The following is a 27,066-nucleotide window of genomic DNA, read 5'->3' as shown; positions in this document are numbered from 1 at the left end:
CCTACAATATAGAACACAATAAAACAACTTCAAATAAATGCAAACAAAATATGAGATAAAACATAATTATAATTTATATTTTTATAAAAATACATCACTTATACTAATTTTTATTTAAAAGACAATGGTAATACTTTGTATCAAAATTTTATAACTATGTATCAATGTATTTTTTCTTTATATATGACAAAATATTTTGCAATTAAAAAAGTTTGCTAAATAAAAATAATTTTATAATTATTGATAATTACAAGTAAAATAAACAAAAAGAAATTATTTACATAGCAAATGTATTTTAAATAACATATTTAAACTTGATATCAGTATATTAAAAATGTATATAAGGAACAAGTAACAATGGTGTCACAAACATTAACAATACAATAATTTCAATGTTATTTTAAAATCTAAAAACATTTACTCGTTTAAAAAGAATAAAATAAGATAGATACAAGATAGGAGGCAGGGACGGACTAGCGCACCGGGACGCCGGGAAATTTCCCGGTTGACGAACATGAATTAAGTAAAAATCATTCCGATTGTGCAGAAAATTTTATGTTGTTTAAAAACCAATTAAATATTAAACATTTAATTTACGGACAAATGACATCTCAAAGACAAATGGAAGTGAGAAATAGGCAAGAAATTATGTTACGTATTATTGAAACTATAAAATTAATTGGGAAGAGGTCTTTCTTACCGTGGAACGGGTAACTCTGAAGCTGTTAATAATTTGTTTAACGAGACTATTAATCACGGTAACTTTTTAGAACTTTTAATTCTTTTAAATAAATTTGATCCATTATTAAAAAATCATCTAAAAGAATCGTGTGAAAAAAGTGAAGAACACAGAAAATTTCGGATTGAAAACGCAGGTGTTGGTATAATTAGTAAAGGAAGAGGTAATTTGGAGACATTTTTATCTAAAACAATGGTCAATAATATTATACAAATTATCTCAAAACTGATTAAAAATAAAATAAGTCAGGGAATATCGGAAACAGAATTTTTTTCTTTGCAAATCGACACTACTCAAGATATAAATGTACATGACCAATATTCTGTCATTATTCGTTGTCATAGAAAATAAAATTAATGAACGTCTGATTTCGTTAATTGACTGTAAATCGACAAAAGGAAAATGTATATCTAATTATGTTTGTGAAGATTTGAAAAATTTAAAAATTAATATTTCAAAATATATTGATACTTCAACTGACGGAGCGGCAAATATGCAAAGCCAATACAATGGATTTGGTTCGTGGTTAAATAAAGAAGTCGGTGGTGATTTGTTGAATGTTTGGTGTTACGCACACATTTTAAACCTTGTAATGGCTGATGTGACTGAAAATAAAACTTTTTCAATTAATTTATTTGGAGTGTTAAACACATGTGCGATATTTTTTTTAAAAATCGTTCATTAGAATGCAAACTTTAAGAAAATATTAAAAAAAATATATCACGTCAATAGGAAAAACTCGTTAGTGGTCAAAAGATAGAGCGTTAACTAATATATTTGGTTGGTACAATTGTGATTCAAATTCCTGTATATATATTGATTTTATAATGGCTCTAGAAGAAATGTCTTCTTCTTTAGAATTTAATTCATCAACACGATTTACTGCAGGAAAAATTAATTAAATTTGAAACAGTTCTTACTGGAAAAATGTACTTGAGATTGTTATGAGCATATGATAAGTTGTACTTAGCTTATAAGTTTATTTTAAGTTTATCTTCTTTACAAGTAACCTGTGAAAGAAGTTTTTCTACTCTTAAGTATATATTAAATCGATTAAGAAATTCATTAAGCCAACCTAACTTAGAAGCATTTATATTAATGTCATGTGAAAAATATATATTAACTAAACTTAATAATGATGAAATTATTAATAACTTAGCTATGACTAGTGAACATTTAATAAAAAAAACTTTTGTTTTAATTTTAAAACGCTTTTATAATAAATTAGCTAATAAGTAATAAGGAATAATTGGACAAATAATTTATGTGTTTGATGTTATATTTTTTTAAAAATCTGAAGTGTAAAAAATGAGTTCTATTTAATATTTTAATAAACTTTTTTATATTCAATCAATATGTATATGTATGTGGCCACTCTAATTCTAAATCCCGGTGACATTTTTAATCCCAGTTCGCCCCTGATAGGAGGTATGAGTTACAAAATAAAATTATTTAGTTTATCATTATTTGGTTTTTTTCCTTGAATACTTTTTTGCCATTTATGGCACAACAATTAAAACCATTAAAAAAATATTACATTCTTGATTTTTTAATAAAGTTCTCGATCCATAAGAAAAACAATATATCCAAATAATTAATAATACGCTTCAATATGTGTCCGTGTACAAACAAATGTCTCATTGCCTACATGGCACAAAATATATAAGTGGTCCAAAAACACCACTTTCAATTTATTTTTTTAAATAATATTATTTTCGTTCTGTATTTTTTACAGTCTTTTTTTTTAATCATATTACACTGTTTTCTTCATAACTATTGTTTTTATAAACCAAGACTCTTAAAAAACCATTTAAATAAAAAAACTAAATAAAATATTATGATGGAAATAAATGGTTTTGATTGTTCCATAATAGCAAGTTTACATTTTTTTAATTAATATTGTTGACAATATGAAAAAATAAACCAAAAAAATTACATAACTAATTTATGTCTAATTTTGCTCATTACTGATGAAAGCCACAGGTGGAATATTGGGTTTAAGATCTGAAAAACAAGCGGCAGCTTTAGCATAATCCCATCCATTTTCTTCTAAACATCTGTACAAAACAAATTAATAAATACCAAATAAAAAACAAGAAACTTAACTATAGGTCTAAACAGCTTGAAAAACAATTTTCAAGGTAAGTCTGATTTTACATTGTTATCAATTTGTAAATATCAGATGAAGATATTTCCCAAATCATGTCAAACATTTACAATACTTTTACTTTTAATATTAACTAGATTAAACATATGTAATGACTTACTTTTTAGCCCACTCATTATTCATTCCAGACTCATTTGAAAACCTCTTAACCATAGTCAACTCATCAGGATTTGCATTAACATCACTGATCACATTTATAGGCACTCCAGTAGATAATTCATTTATAGGCAAGGAGGCAGGAGCTGAAGGTGATATTGTATTAACCATATTAAATGAGGAAGCTGGTTGCTGTTGTGGGTTTGGCTGGAAATTTACAGTAGCAGCAGGTGCCATTTGTTGGATATTTGGAGTGGATGTCTGCATTCCCCCTTGATAAGATGACTGCTGTGGATTCATAGGAGCAGTCATTGGTGATGGCTGATTAGATGAAAATGTGGATTGTTGGTAAGATGGTGGTGAGTAGCTGGATGTGGGTAGCTGTTGACTGGATGATGATGAAAATGACGATTCCATGCCTGAAAATGACGATTCCATGCTAGCTATTTCATCAGTATCCTCCATAAACATCATAACAGTTTGGTTACTGTTGTTATTAGAATTATTTGTTTTTGATGACACTGGTTTTGGTTTAAAAACATGGAATCGTTTCGAAGTTTCCTAAAATTTAAAATATTTATATTATAACATAAACTTAAAATTAAAATCAAAACAAAAATACACTTACTAATAATAACTCATCAGTAACTAATGTTACAAAGAGCATATCGCTATATATACTCCAACCACTTCCGACTGGCACTATACAGAATGTTCTGCAGAATGATCGATATACATGTCTGGATTTGGTTTCTTTGAAGTCTTCAGCAAACACACCATTGAGTACAATCTGAATCATTGCATCCTAGAAAAAACAATTATGAAAATAAAATACATAAAAACATTAAAACATTATAATACTAATTTAGTTATATAATTATTAAAAATCAACTGCGCAAGAATGAGTAAGATACTCACAGTGGCCAATGGAACATCAACTATAAATGAGCCAAAATCATGCTTAGATTTGGGTAACTTGTCAAGGAAGTTCATTATGTTTTCTTTGCCTTTGTGTAAAAAACGACTTTTTCCTTGTTTGTTTCTGTCAGATTTTAAAAAATTTCTACTTTCATATAAGTACTGTGATAAACTTCCTTTAACACTGAAATAAAATATATTTTGAATGATTAAATTATTAAAAAATGTTGTTAAATAGATATCCTTAATACCCATATAATATGATACACCTACTTTTTAAATACAAAACTACTGGATAATGTAAATGTGGCATTTTCATGGTAAGCTACTGAGATCATTTTTCTGGACACTTGATTATCATACAATTCATAATATTGAGTGAGAAAAGATTCAACTAAAGACATGACAGGATTTGGCAATTCAGAATTATGACCTTCTGGTATTGGGTAACAATTACCCAAGTTAATTGGCATTTTAAACTTGGATCCTATTGCACTGTACCGAGTTGGTAGTTCCGAGTTATCCTGAAAACAATTAAATAGCATTACCCTACATTCTAAACATAATAACTTAATAAATATAAAGGGAATTTAAAATTTTTTAAATTATTGGTCATCAATTTTTTTTCTTATTATCAAGTACTGCATTTACTCTTGCTGGTCAAATAATACATCAAAAACTAAATATTTCTTTCAACTTAACTTGAGAGCATAAGTTATTTTGATTTATATTTTCTAAATGGCAAACATATATATATATATATATTTAAATGCTATTCAGTTATAATATAATATATTATTATTCTTTTAGCCAAAATTTTCATTCAAAAAACAGGCTGAAATGCCAACAGGTGTTCAAAGTATTCTGTTTAATTAGATGCATGAATAAAACATTGAAAAATCTCCCTATTTTCTAATACAACTACTATTACACATACATAAAATACATGATATTATAAATATATATAAGATTTATGTTTAATTAAACCACCATTACACAATTATTGTCAATGTATTTTTTTGTTTTTTTTAAAATACAACTGAATTAAAACTTATGTTTATATTAACCATACTGAAACTCTTTTAATTTTAAATTCAAACCAGGTAAGATGTACTTACTTTAAACACATTACCTTACAATAAACTAGTACTATAGTAAAAACATTAGTCATGTAGTTCTTTGCTAACATTTAGCGTACAAATGGAATAAGATAATACAGAAGACACTTACCAACTTAGTTAGCATAGGAAAAAATTGTTGTAAATCCCTATAAAACAAATAAAGTATAAATATATATTAAATGGTGTTAAAACTGAAACATTAAAAATATATATGTACCGCTTGTAATGCTCTATGTCCTCGGTATCACACACAGGATTTCTTGACAAGTTCAGCACTTCAATAGTATAACCAGAAAGACATCTTAGTTCTTTTAAATCAGAAAACTGTAATAAAAATAGTTTAGCATGTAATTTGTTCATAAAAAAAAAAAAAAAGGAAAAATATAAAACACATTACTTTGTTCCCAGCCAAATCCAATACTTTCAGTTCAGGAAACAATCTACGTATCCATATAAGTCCTTCACCTAAATAAATGTGATTATTTTCAAGACTCAAACCGTACAAATCATGTTTGGTATGTTGAGCAACTATATTCAATGCTGCCAAAAGAACTGCTGGTCGATTTAATGGTACAAACAGTTGGTTATTGGTAAATACTATAATAAAAATAAATATTTTTTCTTATTTCTTTTAAATCTGTAAATCTGTGATTAAATTAATATAAAGTAATCTTATATATACATGGACAAGCATAAAATTTGGACAAATCCAAACTTTTAGTACTGGAATTGTAACGGGTTGCCAAAGCTTCTATCATTTTCTCCCTTACTTCACTGGATACTGGTGTGAATGATATAGGACCACGAGGAGGTAAATATAATAACACCTTTATAATTAACTAAATACAAATATTTTTGTTAAAATCCATTTTTAAAACTCTAAAACTTAATCATTTCAACTTACTTTTCGATCATCTCTTTGTGTTATCTTATAACTGGTGTTATGCAATGTTTTAGCAACTTTGTAATCATCAACAAGAAATCTTAATGCATTATCAAAATATTGTTTCTGTAAATAAATATTGATAATTTTAACACATTTTATTAGTATATAAATAGCATATAAATAGCATACATTATATGGATAAAATTCAAATGGTGCAATATAAGTTTGGATTATTTTAAGTACTTCGTCACCATCTTCAACATTTGGTACCTTAAAATTAAAAATAATTGTAATTTAAATATGTATAATTCATAAATTAAAAATTGAAACTTACAAATACTGAGTACCATCCAGTACTACTTTCTTTTAAAGACCATGATAAGTTTCTGAAATTACCATGACCACCGCGACTATTTCTTTCAGGAAATGACCTTTTGAATTCCACATTTACAAGTATATTATTTCTAGAAATTGTAACTAACAAATATAAAATATTTACCGCCGACCAGGATTATTTCTAGATGGCCCATTTCGATTAGAAAATTCACTATCCAATTGATCACGAACTAGGTTAGTTTTACTATCCCAACTTTTACGGAAATGATTACCACCGCGATTGTTTGCTTTAAATGTCACTTTTTTATTATAGCCATGACGATCTGAGTATCCACCACCTCCTCTATTGCTAGCTCTCGATGTTCGATCATCATGTTCATTATTCCGTTCATTACCTAAAATTTAGAAATCTAATGATGAGTAAGAGCGTGATTAGATTAATGCGTTTTCTTAGGAATAGCATACAAATGATTTGAATTTGAATGTTTACTTATTAGTTTTTATTTTTTATGAATTAAAACATTTCAGATTTCGTACATGAATTATTTTAATTATAACTGCTATTTTACATTAAAAATTCTAGTAAAAACTTTTCTCTAACAAATGTACTGTATTTTTGTCAAAGAAACAATTTTAATGTTTCTGCGCAAGAATTTTAATTAATTTATAGTTTAAAATATAAAATATTGACGATTGGATATTTCTATTTCATATTTCGAAAAGTTCTGCCATAGAAATATACACCAATTTAGTATTTTTGAAAAGTAACTATTATATTATTGAAAGTATTATGGTTAAATATACTTACTGTATATCGGTTTACTAACTATATTTGTATGTATTATTCACTATCATTGGCCGTAATAATATAATAAATACTTAATAGAGATTAGAAAAACTTGGTATATTTTCTATTTTTTTAGGTTATTTTTTAATATAATGGGTACCTAAAACAATCTATTTTTAAGAAAGTAATAGCTATATGAATCACATAATACCAGTGAATACCTATAAGTTTAATATATTCAGATAAATTAGTGTCGGTCGAGTAAAATATCATACTAGTCGATAAGAAACGTAAATGCAATCATTAAAATTGAAAGGATATGTAAAATATAAATAATAGAGATATTTGAAATATAAAATCTATTATTTTTTAACAGAAACAAAGGAAAATGCCAAATTGAATATTTCAATATTGTGTTTTTATGAAAACAGTAAGTACGCTAGTGGTAAATACCGTAAATTAAGTTGGTCAACGTTTTATTAGGTCGTAGTTTTTTAAGCCCTTCACCCCCACCAAGCCCCAAAATATAAACGTCGACTTGTACGATATACTCACGTGAATAGATGCTGTGAAACCTGCCAATTGTGTTACGTCCTCGCGATCTACCAGCCATCGCGTTTAGTAAGTCGTCTAAACTTTAAGCCTGAATAACACAACAAATGCCAATAGTGAAAAAGTAAAAATAGCGTACGTTAAAATGTAAATAGAAAACGCACTGTCGAAGTGTCGATTGACAAGCACTATAAAGTATAAAGTATAAACGATTACGATAATACACAACGCTCGGTAGTCAACACGCTTAAAGATAATCTTTAATCGTGGTAGTCAGCGGTAAAATAGTAATCTATGGTCCAATCACGAATTTAGATATGATTGGTCGCAAAACGATAACATTATGCTCTTATCAAAAACCTCAAGACTACTAACGCTTTTAGCGGTGTTTGTAATGTACTACGATTTAGCTTTGAATTACAAGTAATAATTAATTTACTAATAAGTAATAACAATACTATATAGATATATTATAAATTATAATATTATTTATTTATACAATAATTAGATGGTTATGAAATTATGAAAAACAATTAAGTGTACACACAGGATCCCCCCTCTGATCATGGGTTCCCGGGTATGTGCACGGAGTCCCCTCCCTAGCAAAATATAATACAAAAATATAATATAACAAAAATAATACAATAACACTATTGCTATTTATCTTTACTACAAGCACATAAATAAGGGTTACTACTTTCTATCAGCATAAAATTTTGATGTTCTCTAAAATACATATTTTAACGATTAAATGCAGTGTTGTGGCTCTCTCTAGAGAACAGCCTTAAAAAACTCGTTTGCTCAAACAAAGTACTATAGATTTCGCAATTATTTATAAAACTATTAATATTACCATTGTGTATATATAATATATATACTTAATGATATTACTAAGACAAAATCTTTCAGGACACGATAGAAGACGATTATAATTTCCATAAATATTATTGATTTTTAACAGAACTTGAAAAATCCAAATTATTTACCCATGCGTATTTTTCAGGTGATCTATTTTCCGCCAAAATCAAACCTTTTCGTTTATCGCTTATACAACGATAATATACATATATTATATTTCTTTTTTCTACCACCACAAATTTTAGTTTCTATAATATACGTAGGTATATAATATGATATTTTATTTCTTACAATCAGGGATTACCAAAATATAGGAACTGAAATTCGTGAAATCGGAAAAAGGAAATAAAATGTATATATATAATTGTACTGGAGATAAACGGAAAAGTCGATTTTGGCGGAAAACAGCGACGCCCGTATTTTTCATACTGGTGAAATGTTTACTGAAAAAAAAGTGCAATCGTTCTATTTATAAGTACTTTTAAACTATAGGTGATATTCATTTATAAAATAATTATTTTGTATCTATATCATGCATTATACCTATACTCTATGTCATTAACAATATAACAAAATACACATCATCATTGCTGACGATGCAGTATAATCACAGTAGTGCATAGCACACGTTATGTGTAATCTATGTCGAGTACTACACTTTTATTTAATAGATTTTTTTTCCATTCTATTCATTTTATTTGTATAATAATAATAAAAATTGAAGAAATATTCGTACCTACTATAAATTATAATATAAAGGCATAAGTGAAAACATATTTTCGCGTGTTATGTGTAGTGAATTATAAAACTAAGATAATATATATTATATTCTGTCTATTTTTTCGTGATATTTACAGTTCGAATTTTGACAATAATTAATAACAATGGATTACGTATCATGTACAAGTACAAAAATCTACAGTAGGCATGTCAAACACGCGGTCCTCAGCTCATCTTTTGTATCCGAACTGTAACGTTAAATTTTTTTTTTTTATCCATATTCTATTAATTTATTAGTACCTAGTTATTACAATTTATTATAAAATCCATCTCTTAAAAATTATTCTAATTTTTAATTTTTTTAACATTAAAGATTTCAATATTTATAAATGTAATATAAATGTAATGTAATATATAGACATAATATATAGTGCTGTACGTTAACTATACTTTTTAAGCATGATAACTGATAAGGGTAACTTTTTGTATAGACAGTATAGAAATACAGAATATAATACAACAATTTAATATAATGGAATATTAATATTACTCTGGGTTCGATATAAACACTCACAACAATATAATATAAATATCTTTATTGAAATTAATATTATGCAGAATAATATGAACGTGTATAAAGAAAAATAACAGAACAAAATACGAAATATTGACGTGTAGATGCGCGTTGTACGATGCGGAAAGGCTAGTTGGTTTTAGCTAGGCAGCCGCCGATACATTATATATATATATCCTATTACGCATAACGTCGAGCCACAAGAACTTTATCGAACTCGCCAGTGGCGGATCGTGAGGTTCACGTTAAGTGGTGTACAAAAAATTTATTTTGGTATAGGTACATACCACGAATAATACCAAAATAACGTACCGTCTACTTATCTTATCTAAATTAAATTTTTTTAAGCATTTTACCCCATTAAAATGTGAACTAATGTGAGAAGTTTATTTTTCATGCATTTTGATTTTCAAAATTAAATGAGCCAAATCGTTTATACCTTTTTGTACCCAATTATTATCACCAGATTTTCGAGAAAAACTGTTATTTAATAAATATTCAACAGTAACCATGTTTGATTGTTTGATTGGTAGTTACAAACACAAAATTAAAACTACAGGTACCCACGAAAAATAATTATTAAAAGTATAAAATTAATAATATTAATATTCGTACAAAGAAACTATTAAACGCAAACCGTACACGACACGCTGTTTGACGAAACTAATGGCAAATAATAGCTAATCATAACAATATGATTTTAATCTGTTTTTATATTATGAACGTTGATATTATCATAGACATATTATAATAATAATAATAATAATAATAATAATAATAAGTCAATGGATATTATAGTAATTAGTTGATTTGACAGCTGCACACTGGCAGCAGTTGATGGATACTGTACAATGATGCGTTATCGTTTCGACGAATGACACGATATCGCCATAGCGCAACAATAAAATAGGATCAGTGCACACATTAAATGTGCTCCAAATTGCCATGTATTACTAACCGGCGTGTCGAGGCATGTAGCTAATTTTTATACGGCCGCCCAGAGCACAAACATTTTGTGCTCCGCGATATTATTTAATCGTTTATAAATATATTTCTTAACATAAAAGCTGCAAAAACTTGTTTTTATTAATATAAATATAAATATTTTTTTTTAATTACAGACCATTTGTATAATCATCAATTATATTATGTTATTATGGCGTATAATAATTTTTTATATAATTTTTTTGGGTGGTTCACGTGCTCCTGTGCACCATACCACGAGCCGCCACTGGAACTCGCCCTTCCATACGAGTATAGAATTTTCTCAAACGCCGATATACCTAGTAAACGGTGGTCGCCGCTGCATTACAAACTAAATTTTTAATGATATATCTGTAAACATTTTTTCCCTGTAGCAATATCATAAATATGACATTCAATAATCCAGTTATGAACGTAAACACATGGAACCAGTACAAATCTAAAAAAATAAAAATAATACCATTAATATTGATTTATTCAAGTAATATTATAATAATATGGTAACATTTTTGAATTCTATCAAAGTAAAGTATTTTCAAAACGCTCCGGAACCTTAAAACATTTTTTAAATGGAGAAATTTTATTAATTCATTATTGCTTGTTCATTGTTGTAAGTAATCGTAAAAGTTATTTAAAAAAATAAAATATTTATGCGCGGTATCGGTATACACCCATTGTGTACTATGAATTTTGAGTATAATTGATACATCAAAAATGTTATTCTTTATAATTTTTTTTATTAAGGTCACTTAAATCGACAAATTACACTTTCAAAAACTTTAATAATAATAATAAATTCAAAAATAATATATTTAAAAGTTCAACAAAGTTTTTAGACGTCTTAAGACCGGAGATCAGACGTCAAAGTACTACAGCAGTGTTATAAACTATTATTAAATATTATGGATATTCATCAAAATAGCATTTGGGAAAATATCCTGGGACATGATAAACCATAAACATCCAACCATTAATATGAATCCAAAATATTCATTTAAGCAGGTGTATAAAAATAAATAAATAATGGACTATACTATTATAGATAGGTAGATGTATTTTGCATTTTTGTAATTTAATTTTTTACTTTTTATGTCATGGATGGTTTAAAATAAATGTTCCATAACCATTTTATATAATGAATAGACGCATATTTCAGACCCGGGTATTATTTTCGAGGATATTTTTACCTATATTATATACATTGTCAATGAAATATTTATGTAGACGTACGTAGTATAGAGAAAGCATATAGTAGTAAGTAGATGCAATTTTCACACACAGTTTCCAACACGCACACAAGCCCAACGGCCATGTTTCCTGGTAGCGGATAAGCATAATCCGCAGTCAGTTCTTATAGCAAAATCTTTGTGGTCCACGACAACGGAAGTGCAAACATGACTCCAAATACTAGGGACGCTGAAAACCAGTAAATTTTTATGTGATCATACCAAAAATTAATGTAAATATAAGACATATATAAGCGTCTAAAAGCGTTATTAATCTTTATCGTCTTGCACAACTAACCTAAATTCTGTTTAAAATAAATTTGTGGAGATTTGACGATTTATTTAAATTTGCTTTTATCCCTAGGCATGCATTCGTCAAAATTCATAACGCGAATTCCGACGAATACGTAGAGTAAAGAGACAACAAGCTCATGACGGCGATCACAACATCATAGTAAAAAGGTAAAAAGCAATTTAATGTTAAATACTTTTAAACGCTTATGTTTTTTTACATTTAAATATAATTAATAGTGAATTGAGCCATCTACGATTTCAAATGGTGTCTTACTCGTTCTTCTATGTAAATTTTCGACATACAAAATCAGCACGATAAACAACATAAAGATGGTGGCGAGACTCTGACACACAATTATTATGCATTTGTTGAATTTTACAAGCCAATACCAATTATAAAAAAGTATAAATTAAACGTAATTTATTATAATAAGTATACATTTAAATTTGAATGTGGTTGGGGGGACAAAATTATACTTTTGCTCCCCCCCTTGGAATTGCCCCATCTGCCGCTCTTCTTCTCCGGCACCACTGATAGATTAGTATATTGAATATATAAAAAAACAGAAAGGGCAGGATTAAAACTCATAAGACTATTGATTTTCTAATAGGTAGGTAAATAATGATCACGAATTTCACAAGTTACAATATAACAATAAATTATTATACATAAAGTGTTATTTTAGGTATGTGTATTTGATACATTCTTTCTAAGTTGTGTAGCTCTTAAGTGGTAAAACCGCCGCATTTTTTAATAATTACAAATGTATTATTTATGATTATGTGCACTATTAAAAACAGAAGGTAATTAAGAAAACTTAACGTGGAATGTGCCACTAGAAAAATATTTTTCAACAAAATTCCTGGTTTTATTCCGATTTAATGTTTTTGAAATAAAAAAAAATAAATAAAAATCATAACGTTTATTAGGTTGGTATAAACATTCTTGTTGGTCGATTGTAATGTGTGCCCACGATGAAAAGGTATATAGTAAGAAGAGTATAGTAATTAGCGCCCGGAATTTTTCCGTCTCCGTTTTGAGTATAGTAATTTGCGCCTATACTATCTAAGAGACCTTCAATTAATTAATAGTAACTTAATACGCAGTTGTACATCACACTGGCGTAGAAACTAATGTTTTATCGTTTATAATCAATATAAGGTTTTAATTATATCAATATGATAGTTATCAACGAAATAATTGTTCGAGCTATAAAAAAAAAAAAAATTAAAAAAAAAATAATTGATCACGTTCAATATGTTAAAAATTAATATAAATATAAAAATTATTTATGATAAGTAAAAATGAAAATTGACTTTCTATATTTTAAACAGCTTTTTATTTAATCGTATTCAATAATTTTAAGTGTTAAATTATTTTATAAAAAAAAAATTTTTGGACATTAGTGGTAGCCGCTTCCTCAAACACCTCTGTATAATGCTGATTAACATTCAAATATATACATTTTAGACACGAATTCCGTGGCTCTCAATATAAATACATACATAAACCATCAATTTGAAGAATAGATTATGTATTAAAAAAATGATAATATCTCTTTTCTGCGAGACATACTGAGTTTAAGATAAATCAATCAATTGATGATTTAGCTATCATTTTATCATAAATATTAATACTTCAGTACTTACATTTAATTATATTATAAATTCTGATGTTAAAAATCAAATTATAAATTGTCATATTTTATTTTCGATTTTAGCCTATTCTCAAAGTATAAAAACAGCTGTAAAAGATATTGGTGGAGCTATAGACATGAAATGTTCGGTTTTCAATGCTAGCGGGGCTCCCGTTGCATGGATTAAATTTGATAAAGAAAAACCAACTCAGACTTCTGTACTGTCAATTGGTAAAAAACTTATTGTTCGACATCCAAGATTTTCATTAGGAGTTTTCTTCGGAGTCGGAAGCAGTAGTTATACATACAAGGTGTGTAATTACATACATTTTTATTAAAAAAAAATTTTTTTTTTTTTTTACTCTATTGCTATGATTAGTTTTTTAACGAAATCGTAAATAATTTATTTTTCAGATTAAGAATATAAGTAACACTGATGTAGCATCATATCGTTGTGTGGTGATGTGTGATGTCGACGATGGCAGCAGTACATCTGCAGATATTGAGTTAAAAGTTAATCAGCCTCCGGTCATTTTAAAACTTATTTCGTCTCCGGCCACAATGATCGCGAGGGAAGGTCAACCGTCGAAATTAGAATGCTATGCAGACGGATTCCCTGAACCAAAAGTTACTTGGAGCCGACAATTTAATGGCATTTTAACTACAGGAGGAAATTTCTATAGGTATCAACAGAAAAAATAAAACTCTATAATTGGATGTACGGATTAATTATCTGTTCATAAATAAATAAAACATTTTTTTTCAGAGGTAATGTCTTAAGCTTTCCAAATGTTACGAAAGACGACCGCGGATCATATTTCTGTGATGCAGTGAATAGTGATGGCAAAGGTGTCCGGCATATTGTCGACTTTCGTGTAGCATTTTCCCCAGTCATAACAGTTTCGAATATAATATATACTCATAGAGAATCTTCAAAACATGACATGGATGTCCAATGCCTCGTAGAAGCTTATCCTGCTCCGAAAATTGATTGGCTATATAATGGAGTTGTACTCCTCAACGATAATTACAATAGGTATACCAAACCGTTGAGTACTTAAAAACTTTTATTTTGTTATTTCGGCATTTAATGTGGGTTGTTCTTAACATTTAGAATCGAGGGAAACACTACCGACCACCAGTTCAGCTTTTCAAGCTTAAGTTTTCTAAACAAAAATAATCAACACGGTAAATACACGTGTAAAGCCCAGAACACAATTGGTACGGCTGAAGTCACAGCTATTGGTAAGTAGTTGTTTTCATTAACATACAGAATTGCTGTTAACTTGAGATTACCTTGATATATAAATGTAGACGAAACGAACAATTTTTTAATCAAATTTTACGGGATTAGTCGTTAGTATACACGTTAAAAAAATACATTTAAAATAAGGAACAGAAACTATCAATTCTAGATTAGGCTTTTGAATGTCTTATAATTTGACTTTAATATTTGTCTGAAATCGAAATCGTACACACATAGTATTTTATTGCAATATCATATTAATTAAAAAATACCAAATTTACACAGTTATTTAGCTACATTTTAATAAGTCAACATTCTTCGGAAATTCTATCCGGTATAATTGACGAACGTTGATTTCTTATAAAATTAATAATGCTAATTAATGCTTTATCATGCTAATCGTTATGATAAAATCTACGTGACGTGTCTTTTTGTTTGATATTTAAAGTGACATAGTATGTGTTGCAATGTGTTTAAAAATCATTTTTTTTATTATTATTATGTAAATAATTGAACTATTATTATTATTCGTTTATTTTACAGAACTACCGTGCAAACAACCATATTGTGATGCTAGACGTGTTCATCATAGAAATATACCCAATTTTTACGGTTTAACTCCATAATAATTATATTTTGAATTTTAAAATTTTTTAATCATAATTATGTCATTTCTATGGTATTTTTTTTATAATTTTATCTCGGCAATCCAAACTTATAAAATTTTAAATTATATAAATATGAATAATTGTTTGATGTCAACCAATTTTTAACTAACACAAATAAAATTTAAACATTTTTTTATAAAATTATGATGCTATTTAAAATGATATTTATTACAATCAATTGTACCTATAACCAATGATAATGGTCAACCTATTAAGAGTATTTTCAACAGCTTTGAAGTTCTCCCATTTCACAGGCTTTTCTGTGCTTACAATTTATTGTAATTATTGGTACATACCCATGATGTATAATTTGAGTTGTATTTTTAAATTATTAAAATAATTTAGCAAGAACATCTACTAAAAGTTCAATGATGGAGGTAATAGTGTGACAGCGCATTGAGTACACAGAAAAAAATATCAACTAAAAAGTTTAGATAAAAATATTATTGCCGGAATCAACACATTTTAGTTGTATGTACTGTATTTTTACTAAATAAATTAGTAAAATTAATGAACTATATAAATAGGTAATCGAAATAATGTATTCTATTCAACTATAAAATATAGTTGAAACTATAGATATTACCGGATAAAAGTAGTTAATACAACCATATAGTATTGTAACGTTCTCTAAAATTGTTCACAAATACAAATATTTTTATTATTAATCTGATTTTACCCGATGCGATACTATTGTTTGGAATCTACTAAAACTATCATGTTGTTCTAACTTTTTTTGTTGATACTCATTAACATATTTTTCAAATTTAATTTGTTCACCAAGTAAAAAGTTTGCCATCAATAATGTATTATGTTTACTTTTCACATATTTCAACACTTCATTATCAATTAGTTGATCTAAATTTTAAAAAAATACTCACATTAAACTATATTTTGTCATAAATTCAGTATAGTACTATAGTAATTAACTATTATAATATGCCTAAGATTTTCTTTTTTGAAATAATTCCTAATTGATTTCATTAAAATTGTACAAATTGAGTATAAGTGAGTGTTACAAATTTAAAATCATATAAGTACATTAAAATCATTAGGTACCTATCTCAATAATAGATTTTGCAAATTCTCAATGAATAATTTATAATTTCAAAACAACATTTGTTCATTATTAAATCGATTGATTTTATTTGTTACTAATAACACTTTTTGAAAAAATTGATTCCAATCAATTTTTAAGCATAGTTTTGTTTATTGTTAAATATCACTATCTCCAATTCTATATCTATGCAAGTTTGGTAAACACATTCAAATTTCCATTGTTTTAGGATGTTTTATATTTCCATACATTTATCAAAATGTATACAGTCAGTTGAAGACTTTTCGATATTAATTTTAGATGAAAATGTTGGTTCATGTTTTTCAGGTGCACAAACTACACCAATTTCGGTATATTATTTAGAATGTTTAGAATGTGCTAACCAATGGACCACCATAAAATAATATTACTTATAAATTTATATAAAAAAAAAATATATATATTATTTTATAATTCACTATACATATATGTAGGTATTTATATAATTTACTATAGTTAACTTATAAATAAAATTAAACAATAGTTAAATTAAATGTGTAAAAATTATATTTAATAATCTTGAAGAAAAAATACCTCCATTTTGTCTGAGTATTTTTGGTACAAACAATAGATTTACTTATACTGATGTAATCTCAAGATGGAATATAATAAATGATATGGTATTAAAAGCTGGTATACAAATTCTGGGATATTCATCCGATGGAGATACTAGATTATTAAAGTCAATGGAAATTCAAGCAAATAAAAAAGATACTCTACCTACAATAACTTATGTTCAAAATACAGTTCATATTTGTACCAAGCTCAGGACTAGACTTTTAAAGCCTAATGTCATTCTTTCCATTGGAAACTATGAGATATCTGTATCTCATTTACAAAAATTAACTGAAACAATCTCAAAGGATAAACACCTACTCACTATGACTAACGTGACCATACGTCCCGTTTTGGGCGGGACAGTCCCGCTTGGTTAGTGTCCCGCTGTCCCCAAAGAACCTAAAAATGTCCCGCTTTAAGAAAAGTCGACTTGTGGTAAGTGTTTATTGATCACAAATCACAATCATACATTATTTATACATTTATACTGTATAGACGTATAGTATAACTACGTAATATATATACAATGTAATACGTAAAACACTAAAACCCATAGTCCATAGTACATAGATCAAAATGGTACAAAAATAACTACCTTATTATTATTGTCGCTGCCACCGCGTCAACTGCGGGAATCGGCGATAAATGAAATGCTATAATATACTCTATTATTAATTTTTAGTTTTTACATTATTTATTATTATTATACTTATTAATATATTAGTTCCGTTTTTCTGTTGCCATTTTTTATACAAATAGTTTGTTTTTTTTTTCAATAAAAAAATTGTTTTTTTTTCGCAAAATGATGTGGTTTTCTTATTAAAATATACAGGTGTCCCGCTTTGAAGAAAAAAAAATATGGTCACATTAACTATGACGGATCTTAGTCCAGATGAAAAGATGAATTTTCTTTCAGCTAAAAAAATTTGTTCAGAAAAAGTAAGTGATCTTTTAATGACTAGTGTTGCCAAGTTGGTCTTTTTATGACTAAATCTGGTTTTTTCTTGCTGCATCTAGTTGTTAAGTTATTGATTCTAGTTGATGGTCATTTTTCTGGTTTATTTGATAAAAAAAATGTTCCCGCTTTTTTTTGAAATATTGATGATCACCGACAATATATATGTATACACCAATTTATTTTATTTTTATTTTTATTTATTTTTTTTAATATATCTTACTATCTTAGTACTTGGGTTAGAAACTAGTATTAGATAAGATAAGACTTAAGAATATGTAGTATTCTTAAGCTATGTTACATTATTATAGAATAGTACTGTAGCAATTAGCAGGTACAATCAAAATATAAGAATATAAAAATATGAACAATTGTTGCAAAACTGGTATTTTGTATTTTCCAAATAAAATTCTTTCTTTAATTGCAGTTTAGTACTCGACAAATCACTGAGTTTCCCTTTCCCTATTGTGTTTTTGGTTTTGTTTTTTAATTATAATACACACTTTGGCATTACTTAACTTGCTTGACACTACAATATTTAGTATAAAGGTGAACAATGGGAAAGCCGCAATACATCCAAAAGTTCCGTCAAGTATGGAAGAAAGATAAATTATTTATGGACTGGTTACAAGAGGTGAAGGATGATCCAACAAAGGCTTATTGTAAGGTATGTTGTTGTACTATCCGTGCAAGAAAGGCTGACTTAGTAACTCACAGCGATTGTAATAAACATAAATCTGCACTAGGTGCAACATGCATAAAACGTACTGGATCATTTCAATTTAAACCCAATAATTTTAAAATGCAACATGCACAAGCTAGTATGGCGTTATTTGTAAGTGCACACAGTGCAATTATTGCAATTGACCATTTAAGTGAATTGTGCAATACTAACTTTACTGGAGATAATATTAAAATGCATAGAACAAAATGTTCTAGTATTATCATTAACATTTTAGCCCCATTTTTTATAAACAACTTGAGGGAAGATATAGGAACGTCTAAATACAGTTTGCTTATCGATGAATCCACTGATATATCAGTTTTAAAATTTCTTGGTATGGCAATAATTTATTACAGTAGAGACAAAAATGATATTGTTACAACTTTCTTTGCATTAGAACAACTGGGAGAGTGTAATGCTCAAGCTATAGTTGATGCAATGAAATCTGCATTACAAAAGTACAACCTTGACATAAAAAATTTAATTGGTATCGGATCAGATAATGCAAGTGTAATGGTTGGAATAAATAAAGGTGTCTATGCTATCTTAAAACAAGAGAATCCCAATCTAATTTTAATTAGATGTGTGTGCCATTCACTTCAGTTAGCCACATCACAAGCTTGTGCTGAAACAGTTCCAAGACATTTAGATTTTCTAATTTCCGAATCTTATAATTGGTTTTCAAAATCCACACTACGCCAACAATCATACAAGGATCTTTATAAATGTATGAATGAAAATCATGAACCACTAAAAATTGTTCAAGCATGCAATACGCGATGGTTGTCCATAGAAACTGCCGTTGTCAGAATAATTGATCAATGGAACGAACTAAAATTACATTTTGAAATAAGTAGATCGAAAGAGAAGTGCTATTCTGCAGAAATGCTATATACTCTTTATAGAGATGAACATAACTTAGCATATTTGCTATTTTTAAGACCTCTTTTAGGAGAAATTCAAAGAGTTAATAAACTTTTTGAATCCGAGTATGCAGACCCAACAAAATTAGGATCAGAGTTAATTTCACTAATCACTTTTTTGGGAAAAATTATCGTTGTCCCATCATTTAATTTTACTAAATCTACTAATTTTACTGATCATTTAAATCCAAAGCCTTATCTTGGGTATGGATTTGAAAATAAAGTTGAAGATTTAAAAAAAAAAGGTAAACTCTCTTCTGATCAAGAACAAGTTCTTAGAAGTAGGTGTATATCATTTATTATTTATATTGTTAAGCAACTACAACAACGTTTACCAGAAAATATACAAATATTAAAAAAAATTGAAGTATTTTCCCCTCGGAATGCACTTAAACAATTAAAGGAGCCCATATCATTGATATGTGAACATTTTGGCATTGAAAATAAAATAATAGAAAAAATAGACTTACAATGGAGAAATATTGTTTTTCAAAAATGGGAAAAAACCAAATCTGCAGTTGAATTTTGGTCTGAGGTTAACAACTTTACTGATGCTGGTGGTAATAATCCATTTGAAGATCTTGCTGCTTTGGTTTTGACAATACTTTCATTACCCTGGTCTAATGCTGCCTGTGAGCGAATTTTCAGCCAAATGAACATTGTCAAGAGCAAGTCAAGGAATAGAATGAAATCGCCAATGTTAATATCACTTTTACATATTCGTTCAGGTTTAAAAAGAAACAAAAAATGCTGCCATAATTTTAAATTTCCAGATAGTATTGTTAAATCCATTGGGACAATGAATGTTTATAATTGTAATGTAGAAAACGAAATATCTGAAATTACTGAAATACTTGATGATCTACCAGCATTTATGTAGATTGTAGTTTTACTTATTTATTTTTTAATAGTTCAGTAATCCTTATCATGTTATATTTTGTAATATTATCATGTTTAAAAAATAAATATCTGGTTGAATATCTAGTGGTTAAAATTTTTTTCTGGTTGAAATCTAGTTGATTTTTATCAGGTAAATAGTTTTTTTTTAATTTTAATACTTGGTAACACTGTTAATGACCATTCCAGAAAATAAAGGAACAATAAAGTTTTTAAAAATGATGAATAATGTATTGACATCATATTTGGATAAAAATATCAGTATTCAAGAAATAATCTACCGTATTTGGTATTCAGTATATTTCTTAAGAATTTAGAGGAACTCTATACGTCTTAAGAACAAGCAATATACATTAAAAGACAATTTCATTATTTCTAATGCATTTTCCTGTATCGAGCTTAATGCTGTAGCATTAGTTCAATTAGTGAAACAGTTCCAAAATAGTAATGGTAATTTGAAACCACATATGTTCCTACCATGGCATTTCAGTAGTCAAGCCTGTGAACATTTATTCAGGACAACTCGATCCATGACGTCTATCTATTCTACTGTTGTAAACTTTAGTTTAAAAGACATACTACAAAGGCTTACACGAATAGAAGTACTAAATTGTATACAAAATGATCTTTAAAATCAAAACATAGAAACAAAAACTTTCAATTTCCCTAGACTTGAAAAACATAATAGAAATTTTATATACCCTAACATAGTTGATGACCATTCATTTAATTCTGAATTAAACAATATCGAAGAGATAAACATTGACCAATGGATGTTAACAAGTTTGAATGATGCAAAAGAGGTTGCTATCAATTTAGGTGAGTTTAACAAGTATTTATATTTTTAAAAGTTCAAAGTTCTTCTTTAACACATTTAAAATATTATAACAATTTAATTATTATCTTTTATATTACAAGTATTATAGTAGATGAAGATTCGTGGTTATCACCAAAATATTTACTGAACTATACCAATCTAACAGATGAAGTTATCAAATCAAAAAAAAAAGAATAATATAATTGAAACTGAACAGCATAACACTGAATCTGAATCCACCGTGTTAACTGAATTAATAACTGAAGTGCCTGATGATGTCTGTATAGGTAGATCTATGTGATATTTCTAAATTTGGTAATTTTGGTAAAGGTCTTAATATAAAAGATTTTTCTAAAATTTCACAATATTTAAAAATTATATCACAAAATGAAAAGCCAAATGACGATGTTCAGACAGAATTTGTTTGTGTAACAATCAATAACAAAGATTTAGTGATTCAAAAATCAAGTTTATGTTGGCTATTAGATAACAAGTATAGACGAATTAGTAATGACCGTCTAAGACGGTTCATGAATAATAGCAAACAAAATACTATATTATCAAAAAATACTACTAAGCCAACTCAAGTGCAAAAAATTAAAGACATAAATAAAACATCTGCCAAAAAAATTATAATAGAAAATGATAGTTCATCAGAAGATGTTGATGACCCTTCAAGTATGACATTTTATGATAATAAATTATCTGATTTCAATACTTATGACAGTATACAAGATGAAATCGAGTACCAGACACCAATTTGGGCAAACATAAAACTGGGTACATATTTATTAGTACAATTTGTTGGAAGTGGATCTTTAAATTGTCGTAAAAAATCAAGGTTCTCTTATGTATACTGTGTGACCAGAATTGATGATGGTGACGGTGAGATAATTGTTCAAGGTATGAAAAAAGAAAAAACTACAGGAGTACACGGAAAAACTCAGTTTAGTATGAAAGATAATGATATTTCAAACATAAATCTTGAAATGGTAATAGCTATACTTCCAGAGCCCACATTATTTCATAAATCGAGAAAACTAATATATGAATTTCCAGCGTTTGTAATTGTTCAAGAAATGTAATAATTTCTTTACTGTAGGTATTGTTATTCTTTAATATTAATTTATTTTTTATAAACTAATGAAAGTTTATTTTATTTTAATTATTTATACTTGGTATTCAAAATGGAATTGAAAGTCTGATATGTTAATGTACCTAGTCTTGATCATAGAACTGTAGTTAATTTTAATAATTTATAAGATATTATTTTAAATGCATACCATTAAAATGTTATTAGGTATATATATATATATATATAAACTTAATAAATAACTTAATATATATACTTTTATATATATTTATAAACTATAAATTAATAATTTTTAATTATTTACAAAATTTGTATTATTATTTTTATTGAACATGGAAGTCTGTTTATTTTTTAATAATTAATCATTTTAAAGTATGTAAATGTTGTACTGTTATAGTTGCAATAGGTATATTATATTAATTTGTTTTATTTTTTTGTTTTAACCATCTATAAGATCCAGTATAAGTTTTTATTTTTAAATTTTATATATTATTAATTTGTTTTATTTGTTTGATATAACTAGCTGTAAGATCCAGTCTTTAAGTTTTTATTTTTTAAATTTTATATATTATAAATTTTCAAACATTATTTCAGAAATGTTTATTACATAGTTATTATAAGAGCAATATTGTTAAATTCAATCGTATTTAATTTATATTTAATTATTTTTTTTAAACATGTATGTGATATATATCTAAGAAATGTTATCTCAAATGTGATTAACTCAATTATAAACAAAACATTAAATAATAAACCAAATAACAAGCAAAGAATTACTTTATTTTCAATTACCTATTATAATTAGTATCTTTTATAATCAATGTTTAATGTATACATAACGAGATACATAACTAATTAAAACAAAAATTAAAAAATAATAATATGCCCAGAATAAAATGTCACATTAATTTAAGATCAATAATGATTAAATTATAGTACTAATTATAGACTCTTATTGTTTAGTTAATCAACTATAAGAATATTTTGCAATTAACTAAATAATTGATTAATAAAAAGTATTAATTAGGTAATTTTATATTTAGTAATCATGGGTAATCATGAGTAATCTTTGGCAATCATGGGTAATCTTTGGTAATCATGGGTAATTACTGGTATTTAGGTATTTATGGGTAATCTTTGAAAATCAAGGGTAATCATTGAAATCAGTAATCTGGTGTACACAATTTCTGTCAGATGTTTACTCCTCGGTATACTATTGTTTGGAACCTACTTAAACTATCATGTTGTTCTAACTTGAAATCTAACTGAAATAATTATAATAAAGTTAAACTTATACATTATACCTACTATAAACTTCCTTCTTTTATGTTTTTTTTATACTTTAATGGGTATAAAGTTATCGATATCAATGCGATGATAATAATTATTATATTACATTACGATAACGACAGGTAAGTTATATTTTTCAATATACGTAGGTATGTATTTATCAGTTTTAGACAAAACACATTAAGAAACAACCAAATTAGGAATGAATTTCATTACAGATGCAGTTAGCCAAGAAATAGAAATAGAAAAGGTAAGCTTTTAGCAATTTTTAATGGTTATCAATTCAGTGGCGTGTTGACCGTGATTTTGAAGGGCAGATGCCCGATCATTTTTAAGGGGTGGGTGCTGGGTTGGTGGGTACTGGATTTAGTAAGAAATATTATTATACAAGACTACCTGACTACATCATCTGAATTAATTTGTTATTTAATAAGAATAATAACTTCAATAGTTATAATTATGCTAAGAAAAGCTATCTAATAGTATACCTACATATTATTAATTACACATTATACTACAGTGTACATTCTACGAATAAGCAATAAATTAAAATAAGAAATTATAGTATTATGCTAGTGACTATGAGGGCATCGGCATAGGCATTCCGGCATAAGCATCTTGAGAATATTATATTATTGCGATATAATCTATTTTTAGAATCATAAACTCGGAAATATCCAGGTTTCAGCCGTTTGTAAAATAAAGTAATTTATATTGATTTAATAAAGGTACTTTTTTGTTGTATATAGTATGGCACATGGGTCATGGGTAGCGGGTACTGTGTAAGAATTAAGGGGTGGTAGGTTATTCAAAAAATGAATTGCCCGATAAAATATTTCACTTCGCCACGCCACTGTATCAATTCAGAAAATACACACAAAATGCAAATGCGACAGTTTGGGTATATCTGAATGAAAAAAAGGGATAAATGTAAGGGTCGTATGAGAACTAAAAATATAGAAATAATTAATTTTTCTGATCATTCATGTAAACCTTAAGTGGCAACAAACGAAGTAAAAAATAATTAATTATACAAGAAAAAGAATGCGAGAAGAGTTGTCATATACATCATCACGATTTTTTCGTTAAGAGATGTCTCCTTTATTTCAAATGACCACGTTACTACTATTCCTACATACGCTTCCGCCAAGACAAAATTTAAATAAGATTAAAAAATTTTTCTTTTGTTCAAAAACTTGTTTAATAGATCATAATAATTTATTATAAAATGACATGTCTTAATAAAATTGAGTCTACAAATTAATTATTATATCATAACAGTTTTCAATAAATATTTAAAAAACTTATAAGCACGCCAGTAAATATTAAATAATATTTATTGCCAATCTTAAGCCTATACAAGTGCGAAAGAAAGTTTTACGTACGTATCTATACCAAAAAATATAACTTACCCGTCGTAATCGCAATGTATTATAAATTATAATAATTATTAATTATTATCGTTGCATTGATATCGATAACGTTGTACCAATTTGTTTATAAAAATAACTTAAAAGATGGAAAGTTTATAGTATATAGTATAATTTTAACTTTATTATTATTATTTCAGTATTGTAAAACCAGTTCATTGGTGTAAAAAAAAATAGTGACCGCAAGTGCCACCAAAAAGGTATTGACCGTAACTGTGCCGTAATCGTTCTGCGGCGATCTTATAAATGTCATCGTCTAATTCGGTCGCAGTTCCAACCTGACATATGGTCTACTGGAACATGCCGTATTCCGGCTGACCACCCGTGGGTGTTTGTATGCTCTTAAGGCCTAAGATACTTTCCCGGGATGGCGACCTGCACAACTCGCTAGCTATCGAGTCTACCATTGCCGGTGGTGTGGGTGCCCTCCCCCACATTCCACCAACTCTTTGTCTGATTATTGGTCAGGGTAGAACCACACGTTATTTAGATCTTGACCGGATTCGCGAATCCTTTCCTCTAATCTAAACAGTAGATCCGGTTTCGAGCCGAATATACTAATTCCTCGCGCTACGCACTCGAGACGCGATTCATTAGATGCCAACTGTCCTAACCTAACGTTTTACTTGTCAGTTGTCATAGTGTAACTAAGTGGTGAGCTAATATTACAAATGTGTTTGTTATGCTGTTGTCAGAAATGATCGCGCTTGTTCGTTATGTACGACGCTGTAATTAAATGGTAGTAATTCGCGTGTGAATGACCTACTTCGAAGGATCGATATTACGCTAATGTCAACAACAATCAGCTGTAATGATATCGTTGTCGTCGGAGAGTGCCAATAATAACAACAGGGTCAATGTCTAAGTTTCGATTATAGTTTACAGCGGCGGAGGCGGCAATATTGGTTTATTCGGTTCTCACGTGGGCGCAACGTTGTTATCGGAGACGTTGTCACGGGATGAATAAGTAGGTGTTAGGCGGGGTGGTAGTACGTTGTGTAATTACTTCCCACAGCCGTATCACGGTTATTCGCGATCGCGCGGAATTCCCTGTACGTACCAAAATACTTATTACGTAATTCTAACTTGGGAATCCTAGCCAACCGTAAAAACACACTTCAAAGTTAAATATCTTAATACTAAAGTAATATAAGCAATTAACCCGAGGTATGCGTCAGCGTGAAACAAAACTCTTACCTTTTCGCTGTTTTGAGTAGATTCCTCTGCGGGGAGTCAGTTGAGACGGCTACGGCGGTTATTATTAGTCGACCGCGGACAACTGGTGGCGTATCCTGATGTTCAGAACCCGAGCACTTACGACCACAAAGTTGATATGAATGAAAAAAAACAAAATAACGAAAACCGGTGCTTATAATTATTAAACAAGAAATGACTAGGGATTCCGGTTTTATTTTCAGTTTACACACGGTACACAATAGTGAAAACGTGGAGTTAATGATACAGTCAAAACCGA

At 28.0% G+C, this 27,066-nt stretch overlaps 3 protein-coding genes across 4 annotated transcripts; 2 read left to right on the top strand and 1 right to left on the bottom strand.

Moving 5' to 3' along the window:
• Positions 1-2,572: 2,572 nt before the first annotated feature.
• Positions 2,573-27,066, bottom strand: LOC112602386 (nuclear RNA export factor 1-like). Of its 2 annotated transcripts, XM_025350443.1 has the most exons (15): positions 26,790-27,066; positions 7,606-7,693; positions 6,427-6,658; positions 6,262-6,358; positions 6,117-6,197; positions 5,946-6,050; positions 5,724-5,880; positions 5,439-5,638; positions 5,259-5,365; positions 5,151-5,187; positions 4,194-4,444; positions 3,921-4,104; positions 3,631-3,807; positions 3,007-3,563; positions 2,573-2,796 (listed from the first exon to the last, which is right to left on the bottom strand). In XM_025350443.1, exons 2-15 carry the CDS (start codon positions 7,661-7,663, stop codon positions 2,691-2,693), a joined length of 2,349 nt encoding a protein of 782 aa, XP_025206228.1. In that variant the 5' UTR covers positions 7,664-7,693; positions 26,790-27,066; the 3' UTR covers positions 2,573-2,690. The 2 variants fall into 2 exon arrangements, with proteins under 2 accessions (XP_025206228.1, XP_025206227.1); XM_025350442.1 differs by lacking the exon at positions 26,790-27,066 and having other exon boundaries at positions 7,606-8,099.
• Positions 9,640-15,767, top strand: LOC112602392 (lachesin-like). Its single transcript, XM_025350448.1, has 6 exons — positions 9,640-9,655; positions 13,980-14,206; positions 14,310-14,578; positions 14,662-14,931; positions 15,010-15,140; positions 15,685-15,767. The coding sequence occupies exons 1-6, from the start codon at positions 9,640-9,642 to the stop codon at positions 15,765-15,767; spliced, it is 996 nt and encodes a 331-aa protein (XP_025206233.1).
• Positions 18,975-20,945, top strand: LOC112602391. The gene has a single exon (XM_025350447.1). It carries the CDS (start codon positions 18,975-18,977, stop codon positions 20,943-20,945), a length of 1,971 nt encoding a protein of 656 aa, XP_025206232.1.

The sequence above is a fragment of the Melanaphis sacchari genome, unplaced genomic scaffold (genome assembly GCF_002803265.2).
Source record: "Melanaphis sacchari strain LSU unplaced genomic scaffold, SCAv2.0 Contig87_pilon_pilon, whole genome shotgun sequence".
Taxonomy (NCBI): Eukaryota; Metazoa; Arthropoda; class Insecta; order Hemiptera; family Aphididae; genus Melanaphis; species Melanaphis sacchari.
Note: the sequence above shows the minus strand (reverse complement) of the source record. Positions and strands in the feature narration are given on the sequence as shown.

Bases quoted from the DNA above. Each gene is read 5' to 3' on its own strand.
- LOC112602386 (XM_025350443.1), bottom strand. From the start codon at position 7,663: ATGGCTGGTAGATCGCGAGGACGTAACACAATTGGCAGGTTTCACAGC. The intron at 5,881-5,945 runs GTAAGTTGAAAT...ATTTGTATTTAG, and splicing joins CACAAAGAGATGATCGAAAA to TTAATTATAAAGGTGTTATT. The intron at 4,445-5,150 runs GTAAGTGTCTTC...AATTGTTTTCAG, and splicing joins TTCCTATGCTAACTAAGTTG to GATAACTCGGAACTACCAAC.
- LOC112602392 (XM_025350448.1), top strand. The intron at 14,207-14,309 runs GTGTGTAATTAC...TTTATTTTTCAG, and splicing joins GCAGTAGTTATACATACAAG to ATTAAGAATATAAGTAACAC. The intron at 15,141-15,684 runs GTAAGTAGTTGT...TTTATTTTACAG, and splicing joins GGCTGAAGTCACAGCTATTG to AACTACCGTGCAAACAACCA.
- LOC112602391 (XM_025350447.1), top strand. From the start codon at position 18,975: ATGGGAAAGCCGCAATACATCCAAAAGTTCCGTCAAGTATGGAAGAAA.